Source organism: Xiphophorus hellerii, chromosome 7 (genome assembly GCF_003331165.1).
Source record: "Xiphophorus hellerii strain 12219 chromosome 7, Xiphophorus_hellerii-4.1, whole genome shotgun sequence".
In the NCBI taxonomy this organism is placed as follows: Eukaryota; Metazoa; Chordata; class Actinopteri; order Cyprinodontiformes; family Poeciliidae; genus Xiphophorus; species Xiphophorus hellerii.
This window is the reverse complement of record NC_045678.1, coordinates 5,785,458-5,811,356: the sequence shown is the minus strand read 5'-3', so window position 1 is coordinate 5,811,356 and position 25,899 is coordinate 5,785,458. Positions and strand designations below refer to the sequence as shown.

Here is a 25,899-nt window from a genome sequence, read left to right as displayed (position 1 = left end):
AAATTGGGCCTCTGTCTCTTTAAAAACTCCTGCTCTGTCTGAAACTCAGCTTCGCTCCTCTCCTCTACTCGATTACAAGGATTTTCCACTAGTTACTGTTACGTGATGCCAGAAGACTACTAGCCACTGTTGGTTCAGGGGTCGAGTCAGTTCTCTAACAAAAGAGACTCTCTTACAAGAATCAAACACACCATTTGTATAAACTCACACCAACAACTGACTGTATTGGGAATTTTAAGGAAAATGGCAATGACCCCACAGTTTAACGACGTAGCCTGGTAAAAATCAGCCACTTGTTCTACACTTTGCTCAATAACCCTCAGGCCTGGATCCTGGGCTTATTGAGAACTGATTATTGTGTGGACTGTTGATATTTTAAATGCTCTGGAACGATTGGATCTGATTGGAACCAATCACTGACGCTTGGCCACGGCGTATATAAAATGCCAGCTACCCTACGACGCTTAGCGGACGTAGCATGCGCTGTAAACAGCCATTGCCCACTGCCAATAGAGAAAAGCTAAGCCAAATGACATCTGTGCCAGCAATTAAATGTCTTAATTCTTCCTCTTCGTCTGACTTTTAATTGTTCAATTTTTGGAAGCGTGGCCGACTTTGTTCACTTCCACTTCCTGAGGTCGATTTCCCGCAGCCGGAAAATCTACCTCCTCATTCACAGACTGCTTCCGGTTGAAATTATACCGGAGAAATGGGTGAAATTCCAGGTGAAGCACTGCGGGGAGATGAGAATTGAATGGAACTGCCTAGAAAGGGAACGGTCAGGGTATTAACGACGAGGCGCAGACGTTTTTGTGCTTGTTGTACTGTGTTGTGTTTGCGTCGCAGAAAGATTATGTTGTGTAACTTTTCGGACGCCGCTCACAAAGAACTGGTACTCAGTTACATTGGGTAGAGTCAAGCAGAGATGAGTAAACCACACTCAGTAGGTACCGCTGGAAAAGGCCCACCTTTGTGTAACACAGGTGATTTTTGAAGAGTTGGCAAACAGGTAATAGTTATCTGTTATCTGTCTGTAACAGACAGAACTGCAGTTGCAATCGCAATGGAAGTTGTTTCTACGGTATTAACTCGCATTAATACATCTGTAAAGCACATGTTCAGAATGGTAATTATGACAGAATTAGCAAACCATTCATCGTTTTCTTCCCTACGTTGATCTATCAACATAAAATCCCAATGGACGTTGAGAAAACGTTCACTTGGAGGAGTGTGAATTCCCCTTGAGGCGGTCTAACATACAGCGAGACCCAGTTTCTGCTGACACACAGTGGCCCAAAATGAAAACTGCTGCAGATTTCACCAGCACCAGGCCCCGAAGAGCTGTACGAAGAGGTACAGCTCTTCGTACTGTACCTCTTCAGAACCAACGTCTCAGGAATTAAACGGCCCCTTTTAAAGCCCAGTCCAAAGCGAGTGCAGCCAAAATATCCTCACTCTGCAAAAATGCTCATACCTCCCCCCTCCCAGGCCAGTCAAAACTCAAATTGGTCCTCATGAGATCTGAAGCACTGAACCCAAACTTTCTCTTCCACAGGCTACGTAATCTGTATATCTATGTTTTACACAATTTGTATTACACCATCTCTCCTGTTACCCCCACACACACACCATGTTTTCTCTGCCTCACTCCGCTCCGTTCCCCCAAACATGCTCGCCTTACTTTCGAAACGCATTTCTCCGAGGCGTTCACACAGCAGACTCGCTCGTTTGTCTCGGTACGTCATCAGATGTTTCACGCTGGGAGAATTAAAAGCTCCCCCCTCACATAAACACATCAACCCCCTGATCTCGGTGAATCTCATGGGAGGTCTGCCGCACATTCTTGAGAGCACACTTCATTGTTGCAGTTCTTCAGGCCCGTTCATGGCCAAATAAGACGAGAAAAAAAAAAAAAGACAAGCCCCCAGCTCGCTCGCTGACTCGCGGCTGGACGTGACTGCACTCGGATTTATGGGCGAGGGACGTCGGTGAGGGTGTAGCCCAGCTGGAGCCCGGCGGCGGGTTGTCCTCCAGATGTTCTGTCTGTAACAGCAACCCATGCAACGTGGCCCGAAGCCAGCCGTGTGTCCACTTTCACAAAATAAGAGAGAGAGAGAGATAATTATTTGGCACTCTAGCTGGATTCGTACTCGGCCGGGTTGGAAAAAGTTGGAAGCATTTTACTGGATTAGCATAATCTGGATAGAAACTAAATGTTTTGGGTTTTTTTGTGCAAAGAATGAAGCCGAGTCAAACTTTATATATTATTTGCATAAAATATAGACTTAATCATTTCTGATCATGTCAGTTTTCTTTCATTTCAAGCCTGTTTGGTTTAATTTGAAAGCATTTAAAAAAAAAAAAAAAAAAAAACATTTTTAGACCGGATGAGATTGTTTGTATTTAATGGACCATGTAGGCCAGGAAAATGTTTTGCTTTTTGGTTGTTAAGGATGAAATGCAGCTGTACATCTTAGACGGTAGACATGGTGTAGACTGCATAATAATACATTCATTTTATAAATATAATTCAGAAAGAGCAGAAATTGTGATGTGTAAAAATGATATATGCAAATATGTGTAATGTGGGACAAATTTGTATAAGACAATAGGATTTAATAAGCTTTGTCTTCCTCCTCCTCCTTTTCAAGCTGCATATGGAAGTTGTTGTTTTCTTTTGTTTGTTTCTTTGTTTGATTACTGTACATATGTTTTTGTTTGTTTGTTTTCTTCTTAATTATATTTATTTTCTTTCTCTGACATTTAACTTGTTCACAAAATAAATAAAGATTTTGTTTCACTGCAGAACTGAAAGAACGCCTGAGAAATTATTGCCATATTTGTTTTCAGCCTGGTTCTTGTGTTTGTGTTGAAGTCATAATGGAACCTCAGAGTTCCTTCACTGTTCATTCTTTAGGAAACCATGCAATGTGAAATTCATATTGGATTCCACATTCAGTCCTGTCCGGTTGCAGTTGTTCAAGGTTTTTGTTTTTACTCACAATTGTACAGGTTGTTTTTTTTATTTTTATTTATTTATTTTTTTTGCAAACTTAACAGTAGAAAGTGTGTGTATAAAAATGTGATTTAGAGTTTAATCTGAACTGGGATTTTCTGTTCTTATGCCTGGCTTTGTACTTTCTTAAATTAGGACGCGTCCGGCTTCAAATAAGTCCTTTCTCCTTGAATTGATAGGAAGATTTTGATACAGCAATTACTTTTCAAATGGTCTTTTCTTTTTCATTCGTTGATACAAAGTTGGGAGTCAAATCTTTATACTTGTCTGACTTTAATACAAGTTTCTATTAATTTTGTTACAATTTCTCTGCAAGAGGCAAAAATAGGGAAACTTGTCCAAGACGTTTCCTTTCAATCAGAGTGTTTTTTGTTTTGTTTTTTTTTTTTTACAATACTGTAAACTTGAAGGGGGGTAAATGTTAAAGAATAAGGGGTTTTCGTGTATTTTTCTTTATAAACACACATTTCAGGAGATTAAGGTTAATATAACCGGATACTGCGGTTCATCACTTTGTGCTGTTCTACGCCATCAGAGATATTCCTTCTGTCTGATGCTCCGGAAAGAAACTTCCTGTTGTCTATCAAAAGCCTCGCTGTGAAGCTGAACGCGGACCGTTAGGGAAAACACGCGACTTTCAAAATAAAGGTGTTTAGTTTAGTGGTCCCTTTAAAATGTCAGAGTTCCAAACTTATGTGTTTTGTTGTTGTTGTTGTTGTTGTTGTTGTTGAGGGAACAGCATGTCAACATGCGTCTAAAAATGCTGCTTTATACACTACATGAATGTATCTCATTTACAGTGAACATGAAAAGTATCCACCCCATAAAACCCCTTTTTTTTAAAAATTGCATTTAATTTTGGCTGAAATGGTCCCCCATATTGGTCAGCAAAATTAGGCTTTTTTTGATCTAAAAAAAGAGAGAAAATCTCCAAAACAAAGCAAACAAAAAAAAAAACCTCTTTTAAAGCTGCAGTGTGTAACGTTTATTTAATAAAATTTGGGGTTTTTTACACATTCGATAAAAACTGTCATTACATGATGACAGTTTGTTATGAGACAAATAATCAGTGGCAGTTTCTCATATGGGCGACATGGACAACCACCCAGGGTGACATCTTGTGGGGGGAGGCATGTTTAGAATTGAATTCAAAGACCTGATTGTATAATCTCTATTTCAACTTTCATTACTTTGCTTTTTTATACCACTGTAGTCTGATGTTTTGTCTGATGTTGTTTGTTACCATGTACTTTTTTTAATGTGCTATATATATAAAAAACACTTGCTTTGCCTTATGCTAGCCAGTACAAGGTAAACATGTATTTCAGTTCATTTGAACTTTGAAACACAGTCACAACATAGTCACTAAAGGAGGCTCATTTGGTGTTTAGCAAAAGTTACTCTGTGAAAGATGTATTGAAATAAAAGTCCAAATAAAATGTTTTGCTATGGCTAAAAGGCAGCCATATTGGATTTAGAGGTCAAGTTATTATAAAACCCCCAACTTTCCCTCTTGAAAATCTGACATCATTGGACCGTTTGTGAAGAAATGTGCTCTTCAACCTCTGTGTAAATATAGAAGCTGGTTTGGAATTAATGTTCCGAACCATTTTCAATGCCAAGTGGCACTAATTTGTAACCTTTTTATTTTCTTTATTTTTATAACTTGACAATAACAAAGTCCAAGTCCCGATTTTAAAATGTCTGTCAGTACAACACCTAGTGAAAACAAAACAACTGGTCTCAAGCTTCCACAGTAAAGAACTCTGAACATGGTTGTTCTCCATGCTTTTATTTTGAAATGAACTAAGCGGATGTTGTTAGCCGGGGGGGTTTAGCCGTAAATTTGTCTGACTTTAGCTTGTTGGAACAAGCTTCTCTGACACTTCCACACATTCCTCGTACTCAGACGGTCTTGGCCTCAGTTCGGGGGTCGGTTAAGGCACCCAGTTTCTTTTATCAGCCAAGAAACAAGCCGACGAACCTCCGAAGGCGAACCGAGCCGGACTCCCTGTGACCCTCACACCTCGCTCCGTTCGCTGCGTGCGGCTCGGAGGCTTCAGCTGGAAGCAGGGGACCTGGTTCATTTAACGCGTTACAAGACTTGTTCCTCCAGCAGCTCCGGTCGGGAAGACCGAGAGATTTTCAGCCTCCTGAAAGCGACGCTGTTTGGTGGCGCAACGCCACGGGGAGTCTCGGCAACCAACAGGGGTGGACCGGGGTAGCGTCCTATCTGGGTCGGTGTTTTCCTGGGTGAAGCCGCGGGGATCTCCAGCAGCGGCCATGGCAGGGGGACGGACAGCTGTCGGGCTGCTCGTCCTGGTGTGTGTGAGCGTCCACCGCCAGGTTGCCTCCTTCAACCTGGATGTGGATAAACCCTTCGTCTACACCGGACCCGAGGGAAGCTACTTCGGCTTCTCGGTGGACTTCTTTAAATCCGCAACCAACCAAAAGTGAGTTGGTTTTTTTTTTTTTTTTTTTTTAATGCACAATGCTCACGGATGGATTTCTAATGCTTATTCATACAATTTCCACCATTAGTCATAGAAAGTTTGGACAAATGTTATTTATATTTTATCCTAGCGTGGTTGAAGGCATAACACATAACACTGGGACATAGACAAACTTTTCTTGGTTGCATTTCAGACATTTAAGTAACAACTAACATCTCATCACTCTCTTTTGTTTTCCTTTCTCTTCTAACAAGAGTTGCACTGATCAGGCTTCTTTTACCGGTGATGTCCGATTTCTTTCTAGATTTGTCTGACTAATCAAACTTATTATTTTGTCTTTATGTGAAACACATTTATATAGATTAATTACGCACAGGTGTATATTTAGAACACTTTATTTCTGTTAATTATGATGATTTTCCATTTATAGTAAATGGGGGGGAAAAAACGACATTTAAAATTAGAAAACCGCGTCAGACCAATAATAAAAAACAAAAACCTCTTTAAAACCACAACGTGGGCGTAATGAACCTTTAAGGTTGTTCTTTTCAGGAGGTACTTTTAATCTGACAAACACAGAACATGTGTCTGACTATTGTGAATCAAATAGAAAATGAAGGAATTCAAATATCTTTTTTTTAATGCAGAAGTAGCGTATGTTTCTTACTTCAAGCTGATTTCAAAGCAAGCACTTTGAGGTGTTGCGTTTTATTCACTATCTGAGCTGCCGATAACCAATCAGAGCGAGTCGATAAAGAATTGGGCCACTAATATTGAACTCTGACTGGCAGAGAGCAGCAGAAAGTGCTGTACTCACAGTCTCACTCTCAGTTGGGAATGTCCAGAGTGTCATTCTGCTTCACTTTTGGGCATAAAGGTTTTCCTTTTGATTTCTTTATCAAATTTAACTGTAGGCTGATTTACTCCAAACACAGAAAAAGCTTAGATGAAAATGCAATAACAGTGTCAGATACATAAAAATCTTCTAATTTTACAAACAGGCTCTTTTCTAACATGAGCTGTTTACAATTTTCTTCTGATCTTTTTTTTTTTTGGGTTAATTTATACAATAAACCTGTTATTTTGAACAGCATGATTTACAGTACATGGTCAAACGTGTTTAATTTTTTGAGGAATTATGTTCAACTTGGAAAATTGTCATCTCTGCTGAAGTTGGTACATTGACTTAGAATTTTTAATGGTACTTGAGGGAGTTGCATTAAAAGTAGGAAAAACCCAAGATGCACAGAAATCGGTTAAAGACCGTATAAAGTAGCGTGGTACCATTCACTACGCAGTCCATTTATACACCAAAAGTCGTGTTAAACATGTCCATCCATCCATCCATCCATCTTCTTCCGCTTATCCGAGGTCGGGTCGCGGGGGTAGCAGCTTCAGAAGGGAGGCCCAGACTTCCCTCTCCCCAGCCACTTCTTCTAGCTCCTCCGGGGGAATCCCGAGGCGTTCCCAGGCCAGCCGAGAGACATAGTCCCTCCAGCGTGTCCTGGGTCTTCCCCGGGGCCTCCTCCCGGTGGGACGTGCCCGGAACACCTCACCAGGGAGGCGTCCAGGAGGCATCCTGACCAGATGCCCGAGCCACCTCAACTGGCTCCTCTCGATGTGAAGGAGCAGCGGCTCTACTCTGAGTCCCTCCCGGATGACTGAGCTTCTCACCCTATCTCTAAGGGAGAGCCCAGCCACCCTACGGAGAAAACCCATTTCGGCCGCTTGTATCCGCGATCTCGTTCTTTCGGTCATGACCCAAAGCTCATGACCATAGATGAGGGTGGGAACGTAGATCGACCGGTAAATCGAGAGCTTCGCTTTTTGGCTCAGCTCTCTCTTCACCACGACGGACCGGTACAGCGCCCGCTTGACAGCAGACGCTGCGCCAATCCGCCTGTCGATCTCCCGCTCCCTTCTTCCCCCATTCGTGAACAAGATCCCGAGATACTTAAACTCCTCCACTTGGGGCAGGACACCTGTTAAACATGTCAATAAATACATTTTATGCTGCAAAGTTATTAATTTAAACTAGTGGTGCACTGATAGCAGTTTTCTGGCCGATCATCGATCTTTAAAAAACCTGATCTGCCGATTCTGAATTTGGCCAATACCATTTTACTTTTTTTTTACTGAAATGTCGCTAAATATAGCAAAAAACTCACTGAATTGCCAATAGTGGAGTGACTGTTGTTAACTGCAGATATGCAGACATGACCTGGTGGGTCGGTCTGTCGGTCAAATCTCTCTTAACGGGAGATCAGAGGAGGACAGTGGTTGGTTTCTTGACCTTTATTTGGATAAGATTGGCTTCACATGTAAGCATCGGCCAATCACCGATCTCCCCAAATTAAGGAAATAACTGCAGGAATCCACCACTCAGTCAGAAAGGAGGAGGGTTTTAGCGCTGTCAATCACTCTTGCGCTCAACCTCTCCTCCTTGCTGGTTCACCACAACATATCGTGCCACAAATGCTAATGCTAGTTAGCGCAACCACCGACGACAGTGGATAAATGGTTCTCCTTGAACGGTAATGTTTATCTGCCATTAGCACATTTACCAGCGTGCACATGAGGATGATTGACAGCACTAAGACCTGCCCCTTGGCTCTGATTGGTTGTTTTTGGTGAATTTCTTCAGACAGCCATAGTAGCTCAGGGAAGAGGTGCAGGAGATCGATTTTTTTTCCCCAGTAGGACAATGACCCAACAGACAAACAATCCATGGAAAGTCTTTGAACAAAACATGTTCAGGTTTTTTCTGTGAAAGGTGGTTCTGTAAGCTCTGATTTAAGATGCATATTTCATCTTTTCATTTGTAAATAAGATGCCTTCCACTTCACAGTCATGCGCTAGTTTTTGTATGACATCTCAATAAAATGCTTTGGGATTGAAACGAGACAGAGTGGAAAAACTCCTGGTTTATACATACTTTGTTTTCTTCAAGAGGCTGCCTACATCGTGATTCAAAGCGGCCTAAGAGGAATATTTGCTTACTTCCAGAGATGACAGAGGTATTGTGTTTCCACCGTGTGAGGCTGAAGCATGCGAGTCGTCTCTGACTTTTGTCTCCCATTTTCATGTTTCTTTTCTCGTGTCTATTTTCAGTACGTCTGTCTGACAAGATAGCAGAATACTTCCTTCGAGCGTCTCCGCACAAAAAGCGACTCTTGAAGCGTCTTAAAGGGCTTAAGTTTAGTTTTTTGTTATGTCAATTATTTGACGTTTCCCATGTAAGTTGCACAGCCAAACTTTATCAACAAAACACATTTCTTCAACAAACACAACCTTCTTCTCACTCACTCAAAAAAAACCAAACTCCTGCTGTTAAACTTTTTCTTAGATGTTTGCTACTCAAGAAAGATAAATCAGTAATAAGTGATTTGGCCAATTTTACCAAATTCTTGATCGCCGAAGTGTTTGGGTTTGCTTCGTATTGAGTGATTTTATTCCCAAAAAGCATTTTGGAGATGACGCACAACCACTCGTTACTTGTGTTACTACTTTTACAGACTGACAGAACACTCTGTCTCAATGTAGCTCTTCTAAATGTGTTTGTTTTTCTGCCTCCATTCCACTCAAACCAGAGAGTAATTAGGTTTTAGCTACTTCCTGTCATGCTATTCAGTCTGGTTCTGACATGTGCTTGTTGTGTATTAAGTGAATATTTCAAAGACAAGCGGGAAAGAAGGGTACACACTCCTTTCTACAATTAATGATACAGTATTCTTTTTTTTATGGATGAATTTGTTCTTCTCTCTGATTTGACCTTAAGATGTACGGATTTTTACGTGCATCCTTCTTAAGGCTGAATCAGGCAGAGGTTTGGACTTTGACTGGGTGATAGCACTAGCCATTATTCCCTTTTTCTGCTGGAGATTCGCTGCTGTGTTTGGCTTCATTGTGCTGCGTTTATGACCCAAATTGGGGTCGAGCTCCGGCAGTTGGACGCTTGCGCCATCTCTGTCTGGTCCGCTTTAGTCGAACTCCGGTTTGTTTGTCAAGGAAGTCCGGTTCGTTTGGGGAGGTGTGAACGTGCAACTGAACTCACGCAAATCATCGCCACTCTACCACTTTGCTTGACAACTACTATAAGGTATATGTGCTGCTATACTGTGGTTGCCTCTGTTTCAAATAAGAAGCTGTTCATTACGGCCGAACATCACTACTTGAGTCTCGTTGGGCCTAGTGAGATTGTTCCAAACCCAAGTCAGTAAGTCGCTAACCAAGGTACGCAAAGATTGGGTTATCAAAGGTTTCCCCCACCAAACCTGCTAAGCCCGGTAGTAGGGGGCGCTATAGGGCAGCCCACTGTGTTAAAAGATGTGAAGTTACAAAAATTTGGAGGTGTATGTGCAGGCCTCATAATTTGAAGATAATAGGATGAGGCCAAACAGGTGCAGGAATGGCGCACCTCTTTGCTGTGTTCAATGGCAAGGGAGTGTTCAATGTGTGTTAAACTATAAATCTAGCTTAATCCATGTTTACTGTTACTGGTGTATAAAAAACGCTATTTAAAATAAACAAGCCTGGTGGGGGGGCAAGTGAAGCCTGGTGACCTGCCAGGCTTGTAATACACTGGGGGAAACCCTGAGTTGTCCTTCTTTTGGAAACCTTTCACAACATGACCTCTGACTTTGGGGATGTTCACACCAGGAAAACTATTTGCTACTTAATGACAGTTTTTCTCTTAAAATAGTTTTTCACTGATTTTATGATTCTGTCCGTGTTGATGTGCATCAATGACTGCATTTGCTAGGTCACTGCTGCCATCTTTCCATCTCAACATCGTGTTAAGACACACCCATGCGCTCCCATGTTTCTATAAAGCACATGCTGGTCTAACAGGGGAAGTTAAACTCTGTCTGAATTTTTCTAGTCAGCAATTTGCTGTTTTCCTGATGTTGTCAGCTGACATCCTAATACTCAGAACAAAAACGGCGACTGACCCGTTAGGTTTTTCCCTCGTCGTACGTTGCGATCCACTGGATTGCTTCCTGCAAATAAATCAGCTGCAATTAAAGCAGGCTGCTATGAACAAAGGCCTGCTGTTCTGAACACAGATGAAAACGGTCATCGCTGCAGGCAGCCAAGCGCTCGCTTTATAATCGCCAAGCTGCACTTGTATTTACAAGATTTGCAGAAGGGCAATAAATTCGGGAAACAAGAGTAACACAATGACTCTCACTTTAGTTATTCTAGAACCTGAATGAGCGGTCACTGTTTTTCTGGCTGATATTTGTCTGTTAAAACCGTTTGACAAGCGAGAGATATTACCAGGAGATTGAATGAATGAATGAATGATTGAATGAATACACTTTGATCCATTATAGCGCTGACTGCAATGATCTTTGAAAACTGAGAGATGACGATAGTCTGAAAGGGCATCTTCCATCCGCGACCCGATTCTTGTTGAGAAACTGTTAACGAAATGCCTCTCTTTTTGTCTGCGTTCCTTATCTCGCTGGTACTTGACCGCCTTCCTTTTCCTCCTCAGCTCCGACGTCCTCATCGGAGCGCCCCGAGCCAACACATCGTCCAGCAGCACGGTGGTGGAGAGGGGAGCTGTGTACAGTTGTCCCTGGAAGAACTCCGCCAGCTGCCGGCAGCTGCTGTTCGACGACACAGGTAACCAGGAACAAACTCCCTAAGGCACCAGAGAGCGACGTGTTTGTGTTTGTGGGGCGCGCAGTCACCGCCATACAGTTACCCTAAATAAAAAAAGGAGTAATACATAGTTCATACTCTCACTTTTATCATTATCACAATAGCTCCACAAAATGTCGGGATTAAACTTTAAGTCCGTATCGCCCACCTCTACTGTGTCGGCGTTAGCATTTCGGGTTTAGTTAGGCACAGCTGCAGGAGATGACAGAGTAAACCAGAATGGGTTTAATCAGGAGTCTGCTTCATGCTGCACTTCCTGACTCATGGCTAACTGTGAAAACGGTCTAAATTTGTCACAGACAGAGTGACCCCAGAGTGGCCTGGAAACAAAGCGCCGTCTTACCCGTTAGGGTTTTTCCCTCGTCGTTCATTACGATCCACTGGATCGCTTCCTGCAAATAAATCGGCTGCGATTAAAGCGAGCTGTGATGAACAAAGGCCTGCTGTCGCCACAAATGCATAACTTTGTGTTTTACAGTGGAATCAATAGGTTAATGAGGGTTGAGCTCAATATGCTGCTGTTGCCTCGTGTCAGGACACATTCAGGAATGTATTTTAAAGGAGGAATGTAGGTTCATCTGTGGAGGCAAGTTCTCTTCCCCAGGTTTCTCCAAGTTGCAGGTGTTTCTTTAACAGGCTGTCCCCTCGCATTAAAAAGTCTGAAATTCATCTGTCTTAAATTAGGACCTTAAAATGCCTTAAATTCATCAGAAAACAAGCAAGTTGTCCTTAAATACGCTAATCAAATGTCTCAAGTTTTCTTGTATATTCTCCTAGCCTGTATGTAGTCGGGGACACCAGGTTGTCTACATATTAAAACAATTTCAGGGATTTAAACATGTTTTATTCTCCATTATGAGAACAGTCTGAAGTTTTTCTAATCATAAACATTGACCATTTTCAGGTGGTTATAATTGTCAAAATTATGAATATTTTTTCCTTGCTGAGTAATAAACAATATTTTGATAAAACAAATAAATTAGGCAAGGTTTTTTTTTCCATTTAATGAGTGAATCACATTAAAAACAAGTTTTGCATGTTGTCCTTAAATTTAAGTTATTAAAAGAAAGACATTTAGTTTGCTCATTTTTGTAAGGTCAATTGCCTTCCAGTTTTCTTACCTACAAAATATTGAGTTCATTTTCAGCATTAAGAACAGGATTTGGATGATGTGTTTTTGAAAACGCTCGTTGTATTTAGCTAAGTTTAATAAATGAATGAAAACCAGAGCTGGGTGAACCAAAATCTGCTTCTGAGTAAAATTGGCTGCATGGGTGTGGTTTTATTTGAATAAAAAAGCATTATTATTAATAAGCCTGTCACGATAACAAATTCTGCTAGACGATAAATTGTCCGAAAAGTTATCGGAATAAACGATAATATTGTTTTTGAGACCATTTTCAAGTAATATAATGTTAATGGCACAATAATGCAAGAACACATTCTCAAAGAACAATAAACTTTAGATTCTAATGAGCATTTAAGACTGGAACTGGAAAAACATTTTAAATATCCAAAATAAATAAAACAGAAACTACAAATAAAGTGAATTATAAAGTCTCTGTAAACAAACTTGTCCTCCATAAATGCTATTTGAGACCAGTGGCTGAAGTCTTCTTCATCCATTTTTTAGTAGAAAGGGAGAAAAACAATAAATCTGCAAATGAAAGTTGTTGAGCTCGTTTTAATTCATCATGCGATGAATTGATTTATTGCTTAGTGCGACAGATAAATGGTCAGTGTAAATTCCAAGTTTTCTATTGTAAAAAGATTTTATTTTTAATAATTTTGCCATTAGTAAAACTGAAACATTTCCATCTCCATTGGGTCAGATTTGTATCATTTTTGACCTGCAAACAAAATCACACTAAAACTATGATTGACTGCTCCGCATCCTTACTTTGCCATCTCTGAAAAAGCAGATAGAAGGTTTTGATGTTAGTGAGCAAACACATTTTTAACCTCGATCTGTTTAAAGTTATCTGCTCTGTGAGATATCCTTCCTCTTCCGTTATCTGTGCTCTTTCCTTCCTGCTTCAGTCAGAAATGAGAGATATCACTGAAACATGATGTGGCAAATTAATAGAAATCTGCGTCAGACAAAGTCCCACACAGTTACCAGGAGATGGGGAGTGAAGACCGAGGGTGCCACAGACAGGAAGCCAGTTTTTTGGTTGGTTTATTACTTGCTTATCACCATGTCTTGGGGCGTGGCGGCATTGCCTCACTCCTAAGGTCTAACTCTGACCATCACCGTCTCTTACAAGTCCGATTTCCAAACACATTTTAACCCCAGATGAAACACACAAGCCTAGTAGATTTCCTAATCGCTGTAAGACTCAGTAACAGCTGTTATGTGCGGCCTGAATCATCGGTCCGGATCTGCATGTGACTCACTTTGTTTTCCTCCAGGAGATAAACACGACGAGTACTAAGAAAAACCTTGAAACCCAGAAGGCAGAGAAAAAGACAAACGAGCTCCATCTTGCTGAACCTAAAACGTTCCCTTGTAGCAACTCGTGTTGCAATCACCGTCAGGTGTACCGACTTTCCCAATTACAACGCATTGATGTTTCTCCGCCCCACAACCGGCGGTATTTCTATTATGTTGTGGCTTGTATCTGTTCCCATTCCTTCCCTGCTGTTAGAACGGCAGCTGGGTAAACACTCTGTAGGGCACAAACTTCATTTTAGCTGAATTGTGGCGACATCGCTCACACTTACTAATCACATTAACTTTGTATCAGTCCTCTACTTTGCAAAATGCGTTGGGTTGGATCGCGTGCAGGCCCATGTAAAAACGGCTAACCGATTCCCGTCTGCTTAGCCTGCTGCGTCGGAATGAGAGCTCATGTGTAACACTCAGCAGTTTCTTGAAATCAGGTCAGCTCTAAAAGCAGAGAAAACACTGGAAAGCTCTGATAAACAGAGAGAAGCTTTTGGAGCCCCTGGAACACAGAGTAGTTCAGGCCAAGAGGGACGGCCGTGTGTTTGTGGGACAGGGAGCTATTGTGTGTGTGTGAGTGTGTAGTCGAGTCTGGTTGGTATTCTGTGGCAGACCTCAGCAAACTGAAGTTGGCTGTAACAAACACACCACACTCTAAAACATTGTAGCCCTCACCCCCTCCCACTCTTTATATCCACTAAATAGACACTACAGCCCTGATATTCTACATGCTTGGAATAACTTGTGTGCTAAGTTATGACTGTGTCATTTCAGAGCAACATAGACAAACGAAATAAACACTTGATGTTCGTTTGACCTTAGGTTTCATGGATGATTTCACAATAAAATGCTACAAACGTGAACGTGAAATCTGCTGTTGTCCTCTTGAGCGTCGCACTAAATTGATTTGTATAATATATTAGAATTTGCCTGCGATTGTGTTAAAGCAAGCCAGAAATTCACAAAAACGTTTTCAAGGTTTTTATCTTTCTGATAAATTGTTTGATGAAGGACGTGATGACTTGTGACTTTGCTCCGCTCTATCTGGAACACACATGTGCAGTGTAGAACCTGTGGGAGTTCAACTCCTGTTTGTTTTTTTAAAAACTGGATCAGTAGCAAATGTCCACATCTGAACTGGAGTTTAAAAGCCGTAAGTAAGTCGGAGATTAATATTGGCTATTCTTATAAAGTCTGTAAGGGTTGATGTCACTTTTCTTTGATCTTTCTTCATAAGCTTACTTTGAAGTTGGCAATAAAAGCAACCATCAATGAAATTAGGCAACTGTTGACTTGTTGTGGTTGTTGCGGGGAACTGTGTGGCTCTTTTAAATCAGCATAACCTTAAATTTCCCTACACAATAAACATCCAATGTTCTCCTTGGTAGCCAGAGTGTCAGTGGGTTAGGCTTCTTGGCTTTTGATAGACTTGTTTTAACACCTGTGGAGCATTTGGCCTCATGCGGCACTCAGTTCCAGGCATGTTATGCCCATAAAAGGTAAATTCATCTTACATGGCCTTATTAAGTGCAAGTTGTGTAGCAGGCTGTTCAAACAGGAAGTTTATGTTCTCGCTGCATTCAGGCTGCAGCCCTAATGTTGCAGAAAGATGGATTTAGCAAACATCTGCACTGGTCCAGTGCCTTTAAGAAAAACTGACACTGAGAGGCTGTAGGGCCTAACAGAAACAGTTACTGAGTGGCCTAGTTGGATTGTTTGTGTGTGTGGGGGGGTGTGTGTGTTTTCTTACAAAGGAGGTCTTTGTCTTTGATTTGACCTGCATGATTGCTGACCAAAGCTTCACTGGAAGGGCAGAATTAACTGGAAGTCATGTGTGTGTGTGTGAATATGTATGTGTGGTATGACTCTGACTCATTTCTGACTCTCTTTTATTTTGACCAACTCACCACCGTCCACCACAGTCTTTTGTTCCTGCTGTTTCTTTTAAATGCTCTTTTAGATGTCAGTCGTCTGATGTTAAAATGTGCTTCCCAGCTATTTTGAGCAACATGTAGCGGCAGCTATGCTGAAACAAAAAGATGTAAATATCTCCGACTTAAATCTATAGTTTTCTACTCTGCAATTATGCCGTCTTGTCTGTGCGGTAAGATGGGTGCCAAAATTATACATCCATTAACGCATAGCAGCAGTCATTTAAAACATAAAAATTGTGATTTTGTAAATGAACAATTTAATAAGGAGGATATTTACTCCAAAGTGTTTCCACTTTGAAATGACTGCGTTTAACATTTTGCATGATTTTCTACAGTGTGTCCTTCTACTGCAACATGTCATGCAACACCAAGATTTTAACTAAACAAGCTTTAATTCATGTGAAAAACTAACTAAACATTTTCAACCTAAAGCTCCTAACGTGGCGCTCAGGAGGAGCGCGGCAGATGTTACCGTCGGAGAATAGAGTTGTCCCATCAGACCGTCAGTTCCTGAAACCACACCAAAGAAAATGTTAAAAAAGAAAACTTGTGGGGTGGACCACATTTCTTTAGACCACTGCTAGTTTAATTATTAGGAGATGTATCTAAATGAACATTTTGAAACACTCTGGTTCTTTTTTGGTTAAATAGAAATTCAAGTGTTTCATAATTGAAGTTCAAAACGTTTAAAACTTCATGAGAATCACCCACAATGTATGCATATGCTTAGAACATTGCAACTATTTCTTTTTTAAAATACCGCGTACCATAAGTTGTCATTTTCTCATGAATTAAGGGAGACATGTTCTTTCCTGAGACTGAACTGTAATCATGTTGATCTTCCTTGAAGTCATCAACCATCTCTATAATTATTATGAGCTGGTTTTAGAGGCGGGGGAGGATTTTGGTTGCAGCATTAGCGCTAGTGTTGCTAGTGTAGCATTATGGTTGTAGAGTCATGTTCCTCTTTCTCAACTGGTTTCTGTCAACCCGTTGGTTTAGGAGGTAAGCGCTCAAATTGACAACAAAAACAGTCTGTTGTCGCGGCTACAGGCCTTCTAACATGGTAAATAGTTGATAGCAAACGCTCTGCATCCATTGGTGAATGATTCATTACCATACGGAGAGATTAGGGGTTCAGCATCTACTGCGTTGCCAAACTGGGGTAAACAAATCCTGTTCAAATTTGTCCACAGTGGGGCGTGCCGTGGTGGCGTAGCGGTTAGCGCGACCCGTATTTGGAGGCCTTGAGTCCTCGACGCGGCCGTCGCGGGTTCGACTCCCAGACCCGACGACATTTGCCGCATGTCTTCCCTCCTCTCTCCTTCCCCGTTTCCTGTCAGCCTACTATCATATAAGGGACACTAGAGCCCACAAAAGACCCTCTGGAGGGGTAAAAAAAAAAAAAAATCTGTCCACAGTGTCTGATTGGCTTAAATGTGATTTAGCTGACGCTTTTCTGGTAACACAGTTCTGAGAACCAAGGGATTTTTAAAATCTACTTTCCACATAAATGTTTTGTTTAATCAGGCTGGAAAATCCTAAAACATTTCCTCGCTTTGTGTCTTGGCTGGCTGGAACATGTGTCTGCTTCCTTCATCTACTCATCTGTTTCCTTTGTGTCAGATTTGTCTGTGATTTATCTCTTTATTTATCTAAGCGACTCAGAGCTAAGTGATGTTTTCGGGCTGTGGTCTCTGAACTCAGCACGTCTTTACTCCTCTGTCTGTGGGCAGAGAGCTGGACAGAACCAGCTGCTGTTGCCTCCATTATCAGTGCTCTGTTCATACATACAAAGTGTCGGTGTCAAATTTTGGTACGCTTCCCAGTGCTTTTCCAGTACTTGACTTGTTTCCTTAAAGCTGCAGTATTGTAGCTTTTATAAAAGTATATCTTTTTAACATGTTTTTTTAAAACTGCCACCATGTTGTGACGGTGTGTTATGTGACAGATAATCTGTGAAAAGATCGATCCCCACCTCCTCCCTGCGCTGCTATTGCCGTCTGATGAGAAGCACCAAAAACAATCAATCAGAGCCAAGAGGCGGGTCTTAGCGCTGTCAATCAACCTTGTGAACGCTAATGTGCAAGTGGCGGAGAAGCAACTCACCATTAACTTTGAATCTTCTTTGTCCAGTAAGAACTGACACGTTAGTTCTTGGTTATGGTTCATTCAGTGATGGGAGAAATTAGGGTATTTTTGATGCTTAGCCTACAGTCGGATACCTCTTACCAGTTGATTCTGTGAAAGAACATTATTTTCTGTAATCTAATTTAACAATCATCTCTTGTGTTTTTTTCTTTTCTCACAGATGACCGATTTAAAGATGGCAATCAGATCGAGTTTAAGTCCAAGCAGTGGTTTGGTGCCTCGGTGCGATCTGACGGAGAACACATCCTGGTAAGATCGTAAACACACACATTTGTGTTCAGTTCTCACTAGCTGTGTTAAAATAACAAATGTTACAAAAACTTTGTCAAAAACCAAAAATCAAACAATTTTGCAGTCACTGTGCCTCCAATTAAATAAGTTCAATTTATATCGCAAGTGAAAAAGTTTGTTCGCAGCTTATTCGTGGTTTTTGCCAGTGGCAACGTCTGGTTGTTGATTGTGTGACGCGAAACAAGTGTTTCCATTGCAGTTTTGCGAAATAAACCAATTTTGGTACATTCAAAAAAGAACAATTCATCCTTGCGCTAAAACTTCTTATTGAAAAACAAGTGTTTTATGAAAATGGTGTTTTTTCCGTGAAGCAAATTTATTTTCAAAATGTCAGATTGCTGAATTATATGGCCAATGGAAACACAACCACTGTGGAGCACAGACTGCTCAAACTGGAGATATTAAGTGTTGCCTGGCATTCAGTCGTTTCCATTCTGTGCCATTTTGCGTTTGACCGCGGAGGATTAAAAGGTGAGGAACATTAATGCCAATGCAATGAGCGCAAGGTTTATAACATTGATAGAACAGATGCTCATTCTCTCCAGAAATCCTCTGGATTGGGCGCTGGGCCAAAAATGTCAAACTTGAGGAAGATTATAATTTCTCATTACCCATAAAGCAATGAGAAATAGACATAAAAATCCTCATAGTTTTATTACTTGTTAGTTTGTTCTCCTGAAGGATGGTGTGTATCAAAGGATGGTTGTAGAAATACCAAAGTCCATGTTGTGGGGCGGGTCAGGGGAACTGGAAGCATGGAAACCCCCACCTCCTCTTGAACCTGAACAAAACAAAGGGCAGGGTTGTGCAGCAGTAGAAATAAGCCGAACACCTTTTCCATGAAGACGTACAATGTGTAGGAGGTGAGGGAATATAAACCCCGTGGTGCACACCTGGGCAACACATTGGACTGGAAATGAAATGGTAAACACATGAGACTACCTCAGCTATAGATTAAACACATTCACCTCATCTTCCCATTGCTTTATGCTGCTGTGACACTAAAAATCCTGAAACACTGGGAGTCCTTTTTCCACCTGGAAGGAGTTTTGAATATTACAGTAGTTAAAACAAACTGTTCTTGGTTTAAAAGAAAAACCGGTCTAAGGTGTCTTCAGTTGGCTGAAGTTGACTTGGAGTCATGCAGAGTAGTAATAAAATGGTTTTATTGTGAAAAAGAGAACTTGAAACCTAAATCCATTTCATATAGCAGCTAAGAAATAAGCATTTGTCCTCAAATAAAGAAAATAGGGTATGTTTAACAAAGCCGTACAATATTGTTATGTTGTTTCTTCTATTTTAACATTTTCCATCATTGTTATCTCACCTAATTCTTAGGGATGAACCGATAAATCATTCCCGATTTCCTTAATTTTGGGAGACTGGCAACTAGCCAATAGTTACATGTGAAACCTCCACAAAGGGTTCACATGTAACCTTTGTCAGAAAATCAGCCGCTGATCCGTTTTACTCTGCCATAAGACAGGGCTGACAGACAGACCCGTCTACCTGGTTACGTCTTCACATACACGGTTAACAATAGTCGGCCCACTGTTGTCAATTTGACAATACTCGTGATGTATTAAAGAAAAAGGGACGCAGTGATTTGCTAGTAATTGTCAATACTACGACAACTAGGTAGCAAAGTCCAAGAGTATCACATTTCACAGGTCAAGAAAGATTTTAATTAAAAACAACATATTGAGGGAGAGGAAAGTAGGCCAGCTATGCTAACTTGGCTAGCTTGACTTTGATAATCTTAAGATTTAGATGTGCTGCGGAATTTGGTGTGTTTCAGATCAGTTAAGAAAAGAAGTCATCCACACACCAACTCTGACAGACCATCAGTAGAGCAGGTGTTTAAATTGGCTAATCAACCACAGCTGTGTTGAGATGATCACTTATTAATAATTGTTAAATACACATCAAGCCTGAAAATATAATTCTTCACCAGTTTGAATGTTCGGTCCTCAGAGAGATGTTGTGAGTCAGTTGCTTTGGCAACGAGTCTGTGTGTAGCGTAGCCAACACAGAGGGCGAGGGGGGGAAAAAAAAGAGAGTGATTTTGAGCTATTTTTGACGGTTTTTTCTACGTTATTCCTTGCTTTGCTGTGGCGCACTGCACTAAATTAATTATACCTACATCCCCAGGTTTCACTTTGTTCAAATTGTTCTGCCGAGCCAGTGCGGCTTTGGTTGGCTACTTCTGAGATTTTAAAAAATTGGCATCGGCCAAAGTCTGAATCGGCAGGTCAGGCTTTTTAATGTTTGCTGATCTGTGATCGACCAGAAAACTGCGACCGGTGCACCTTCTGCTAGTAACTGTTTGCTCTGAGTTTGGGTCAGACATTCTGAATGTGTCCGCTGTATTTCAGGCCTGCGCTCCCCTCTACCAGTGGTCCACCTTCGGCTTCAGCGAGAGGGAGCCTGTGGGAACGTGTTACCTGAAGAAAGGAGACACAGTGGTGGAATACTCACCCTGCAGATCCAGTATGTTCTTCATTGTGTTATCGGATGCTTGATTTGAGGTCATCATGGAGCTTAGGCGGAAAATTACATTACTCCCAGAACATAGCATCAAATCTTCCAGCTCAAGCTAAAGATAATACTACTTCAAAAAAAACAGAGCATTACTTCCGGTCTCAGCATTTATAAATGTGAGATTGGGATTTGATGTTTCCAGTGTTTCACTTTTTCTTTTTTTCCCCAGATTCCCACACTCCAGAAGGACAGGGTTTCTGCCAGGCTGGCTTCAGTGCAGACTTTGTTAAGGTAGGCAAGCAGCACAAAACCCAAATAGATCATCATTTAAATATTTATGGAGTTAGTTTTAAACAGTTTTTATTATGTGACATAGACATGTGAGGCCAATTCATGCCTCACAGGCATGTAAGTTGTAAATGAACTGAGCTTGTGCAGTGTGTGTGTAAAGTCAGATCATCACTCATGGTGCTTATAAGCTGGAGACTGAGCCAGAGCCGCTCAGTTCCACTTTTGATTTTTGCCACCAGTTACATTGCTGCAAGTGTTTAATGATTAATTAGATCAAAGAAAATCATGAAATTGTTTTCTTAAATAAACATGTCTGGATTTCAAGGACTTTTTATTTTCTGTAAATCGGTCATTATGTGTTCGAACTAAGATCTCTAGCAATATTACCAATATAGAAATTAACACAATTCTACATTTAATTTGAACAACACTTTTGAAAATAAAACAAAGTATAGCCAATACAATTAGAAATAAATTCATAAAACTGATATAAATCCATGCTAAAGGTGGAATAAAATGGCATGTTCAGTTACATTGAGGAACATTTTGGATTATGTAATCTTAATTATAGAAAAATTTACAAGAAAGCCTCAGCAAAAGCACTGGGTTCCAAAACAGCCATTGTATTTTTATGAGTTTTCTGCTGTTTATGGAGTTAAAAATCTTTGGTTATGCTAGTAGAAGTTTGTAGGTAGCGTCAGCGTCAAATTAGTTCTTGTTTGAAAAGTCAAAAGGAAGACTAGTTTATTCCAGCAATCCATGTTTGCTTTTTATTTTATCCTTTCAATATGGGAGGTCTTTTATTCTTCCCACATCACAGGACTATAAACATGCCCTGATGTTTATGAACCTGAAAAATAAAGTGAGCGTAATACTGAATTTGGTTTTTCTTTCTTTCTTTTTTTTCTGTTTATGCCTTCAGAAAAGTAACAGAGTTGTGGTGGGAGGACCAGGCAGCTTCTACTGGCAGGGTGAGTGTTCAGTGTTCAGATCTGGATAAATGACTTTCATTCATTCATTATTTTGCTTTATTTTTGTTTGTTTGTTGTTGTGTTTTTTGTTGCTTGTTTTAAATGGAAGTTTGGTTTTCTTCTAAAAACTTGCAGAGCTTGTTTGAAACCGCTCTCAAGGTTTCCTCTGGATAGTTATTCTGGTACAGATTAGACCTTGATGTAACCAGAATAAGTCTGAGCCTTAGTCTCTATTACCAGAGTGTTTTGGCCAAGACATATAAGAGCTAAAAAGCAGTAATTAATGACAACAGATGCATTCAGTCCCAAAAGATGTACCCATCACAACAGAATTTTAACATAAATAGTATCTGTTTTATATTTTCTTTCTACATTTTATTAAATTTTTGCATGTAATGATTTATAGTTGCTGGTAGGTGGGTCTTATTATATTAGGACAGAGCTGGGCAGCCCTTACTGCTCCCATCTGTTTCCTGCCTTTAAATGACACTAAGCTGCTCCCAGCCATCTAATGTTTTAATCTTTTTTTTTTTTTTAATAAATAGTGTCACGTCCAGCTGAAGCAGAGTGTCTCAAAAATGTTGGAGGAGGTGCTAGTGAAACTTTTACATTTGCCCCAAATCACCCCACACCCCCCGAAAAACGTCACCGTTGAATTGTACAACCATAAGCCTTCTCTAGATCCACAGAGAGCTTATAGACTAGACGACCAAACTCCCACGTTTCCTTAAGAAACTCCACGAGAGTAAAGATTTGTCCACTTGTCTTACGGCTGAGACAAAATCCCACAGTGGTCCTCCTGGAGCTGAGCTGCATTGTTCAGTCAGAAACTCTTTTCCTACATTGATCCACGTATTTGACACTCGCTCCGCATTGAACCGAAAAAGCTGTTCTGAATGTGAGCAGTTGGGTATAATTCTGACTCTGTGCCTCGTCTCACACCGGACAGCAGCTTGCGTCATCACCGCCTTAAGAGTTTAATGAGGGGGTGAGGTTCAGGTGGGCCGAGCGGCAGACGATGTGTCCACAGCGGCGGATGGATGTAATCCCCGTTAGCCCGTCTGACCTCAGAGGGCGTGACATCCTGAACGCTGACTCAGGAGCATACATGCTTTCTGGCTGCGTGGAGCGGCTCCTCCTTGGCTGTGTTCTCCTAATTATTGTTTCCTGTTGAGTCAACAACCACACACACACACACACACACGCACACACACCCCCCCCCACACACACACACACAGAGCTCTGTTTCTGATTAGATGGCTGTTAGCATCATGTTCCCGTGGCTGCTTTAATAATGTCGGGGGGGGTTTTCTACACCCAAAGTGTTCTTTAAAATAAAATTTTTAAAAAACCTATTACTTTCACTTGTTTCTCTCTTATTTCTCTCTCTGTATATTTTTCCTTCCTAACTTTATGTTTTAGATTTTCTTTTCCAGTTTTGGACTTTTCAGATTGCGGGATCTTGAATCTCGATTTGTTCCTCAGCGTTCTCCTCTGCTCTCCTCAGGCCAGTTGATTTCAGACAACGTTGACGAGATTTTAAAACGCTTCAACAACGACTACATCACGCCGTACGGAACCACACTTTCCACCAAACCAGCCGGTGCCCAGTATGACGACAGCTACCTCGGTATTCACACACACACCGTACACCCTCCCACACACCCACACACACACACACACCTGATTAAGACGTTCTATGCTGCCAAAGGTTTTCGCTCTCCCGTCCGGATGATCAAATTCAGGTGTTCCAGTTACTGCTATGGCATCAAGCCGGTATTTCACAGAGTTGAGATTGGCTCAAAGATAGTTGCATAAAGAGTGAGTTTCCATGGCGATCCGGTTGAATCCAAGCCTTACATCACCAAGTGCAATGCAAGGTTTCGGACGCAGGGCTGTGAAGCATGCCATTAGGTCTGAAACGATTAATCGGACTCATCGCGATGAATCGGTGATTTAGTTAATCGTCAACTAATTTAGCGATCAATCAATTGTTTCAACCGTTTCCTGAAAGCAATACTCAGAGCAGTAATTCAGCTAAAACTGAACAAATGTATATCTACATTTGCCTTTAAAATAATAATAAAAAAAACTTTCTCCGTAAATGATTTTTGCCTTCAGGTTTTTAGCTTCCGGTTCAAATTCTGTAAAATCAATCTCCTATTAGGCACCTTTTGCTATCCATAATTCTTAATCGTTTAAATCTAAAAAATAATTAACAAATCAGTTCTACATTGTACTGATGCTAAATCTAGGTAAGTCAAGCTTTTCACATGCTGATGTTGCAAGTATTTTTTTTATCTTGTAGATCCGTCCTTTGCTACAAAAGCCCAAACGTACGCTAAAGGAATGCTGCGTTATTTCATTTTAGGCAGTAAAATGTTTATTTTCCTATTTAAAAACCAAATTATTTGTTTATTTGCATTATTTAATGCATTTCTAATATTGTGCAGAAAAGCGACTTCAATGGTTAAATGAAAAATCTGCAGAAGGTGTGGAGTTTTTCCATCCGATTAATCGATTAATCATTGCAATAATCGATCAGTCCAGCAGACATGTCTGGGTTTGACTGTTTCCAGGGTAACAACAGTTGCTTATCCGTATCTATGAAGTGTATAGTTTGGTAGAAGGTCTCAGGACTTGGCTCCTTGGTTCCAGTGAAAGGAACTCCTAATTGTTCAGCACACCACAACTTTCCTGCCTCCATGTTTGTGGGAATAGTTTGGGACTCAGCCGCTTCCTGTTCCAACATGACCGCCTGTACCAGAACACAAGACAAGATCCTTAAATATGTGGATTAGCAAGCTTGATGTAGGAAAACTTGACTTTTCTGGAGACCAAAAAAATGGTGGCTGAACACTTTGAGCAGTTTACAGAGGCTTTTTGAAGGGATTTCTTGATTTCCGCCACATTAACTTAAACACCATGACTTGAAGCCTAGAAGGTCACAGGATCTGAATCTTTCTCTCTCTGTCGAACAGGATACTCTGTGACGGTCGGGGATTTCAACGAGGATGGGAAGGAAGGTATGTCCGCGCTGATTCCAACAGTACCAACACTTTTTTGAGGATGCATCTGCTTATTTAGTTTTATTTCCCCCCTCATAAAACTCAATGAACTGAGAACTGTTTGAATGTTTACAAAAAGACATGAAGAGCTGAAACTGGGTTAAGTTTGCTAATTGCTTGAAATAGAAGTCAATTCGATGTAGAATGTGACGTTTCAGCGTCTCGTCGTGACGCTCGGGGTAAAATCAGTTTGTGGTTTTTCTGTGCTCGCATGTCTAAAAGGTAAAATTAAAAACAAAAAAGTACAAAGGGACAGGCAAGCAACAACTTGATCCCACTGCTGCAAATTTATGGAAACATTTTGACATGTAAACAGAAAAAAACAATTAACGCTATTGCAAAAGCATTTCTACTAGCGCTATGTTGTGGGGGAAAAAAAACTATTTTACCAAGCACTGTCAGGCGAAATCACTCAATCAGGTTTATTCATATATTGTGCACCATACAGAGGCTGCCATCAGTGAGGCTCAGGCAGAGGGAAAGAGAAGAAGCAAGTAGAAATCAATTAGGGCTTGTTTTGAGGAGTGGATCTCGTCCTGTGCATTTGTGAATTATGAGACAGTTTTAGCTCCATAAAATTGCTTTGGAAATAACAATAGTTATTTAGCTTAGAAAACAGGGGAAGGTGGCAGGTAATGCAAGCTAACCGCTTCGTATTGGGTGTCAAATGTTTGCAGCGTTTCTCAAAAGGACAATATTAAAGGCTTCAGCGACTGTTGTTCAAATGGAAATGATCATTTTAATTTATCATGCGTTTAATTGATTTATTGCTTATTGTGACAGGCTTAATCATGTAGCGCTAGTCTATAACACGTTATGTTATTTTGATACAAATTCAGAAGGAAAGTAGACATTTTGTAGTTTGAGGCTCATATTGTGTAGTAGAGCATTCTACCTTTTTGCTTTTTGGCTGCTTGTAAAGTAACACAAGTAAACCAGCAACTAGTTATTCAGTCAGGCTTCCTGCTCTGGTTGCCAGCCTGCAGTCAGCTGCTTAACAGACATCCCACTTGTTGTAATTTTTTAAAAAGTTTAACCTTTACTGCCAGTACTGACAGCAATAAACAGAGGTTCTTAAAAACAACAAATGCCCCTGGATTCTCCACTTAGATCTCATCAGTTCTCTC

The 25,899-nt window shown here is 40.8% G+C and overlaps 1 protein-coding gene across 1 annotated transcript in view; it reads left to right on the top strand.

The window, feature by feature from the left end:
* The first annotated feature begins 4,870 nt into the window (after nt 1–4,870).
* Nucleotides 4,871–25,899, top strand: part of itgav (integrin, alpha V) — a 46,880-nt gene continuing 25,851 nt past the window's right edge. Inside the window, exons 1-8 of the mRNA XM_032566643.1 lie at nt 4,871–5,469; nt 10,970–11,100; nt 17,831–17,919; nt 20,337–20,451; nt 20,672–20,733; nt 21,656–21,704; nt 23,212–23,334; nt 24,686–24,730. Coding sequence (XP_032422534.1) covers nt 5,300–5,469; nt 10,970–11,100; nt 17,831–17,919; nt 20,337–20,451; nt 20,672–20,733; nt 21,656–21,704; nt 23,212–23,334; nt 24,686–24,730 — 784 coding nt within the window. The 5' untranslated portion in view covers nt 4,871–5,299. The remainder of the gene's footprint in view (nt 5,470–10,969; nt 11,101–17,830; nt 17,920–20,336; nt 20,452–20,671; nt 20,734–21,655; nt 21,705–23,211; nt 23,335–24,685; nt 24,731–25,899) is intronic.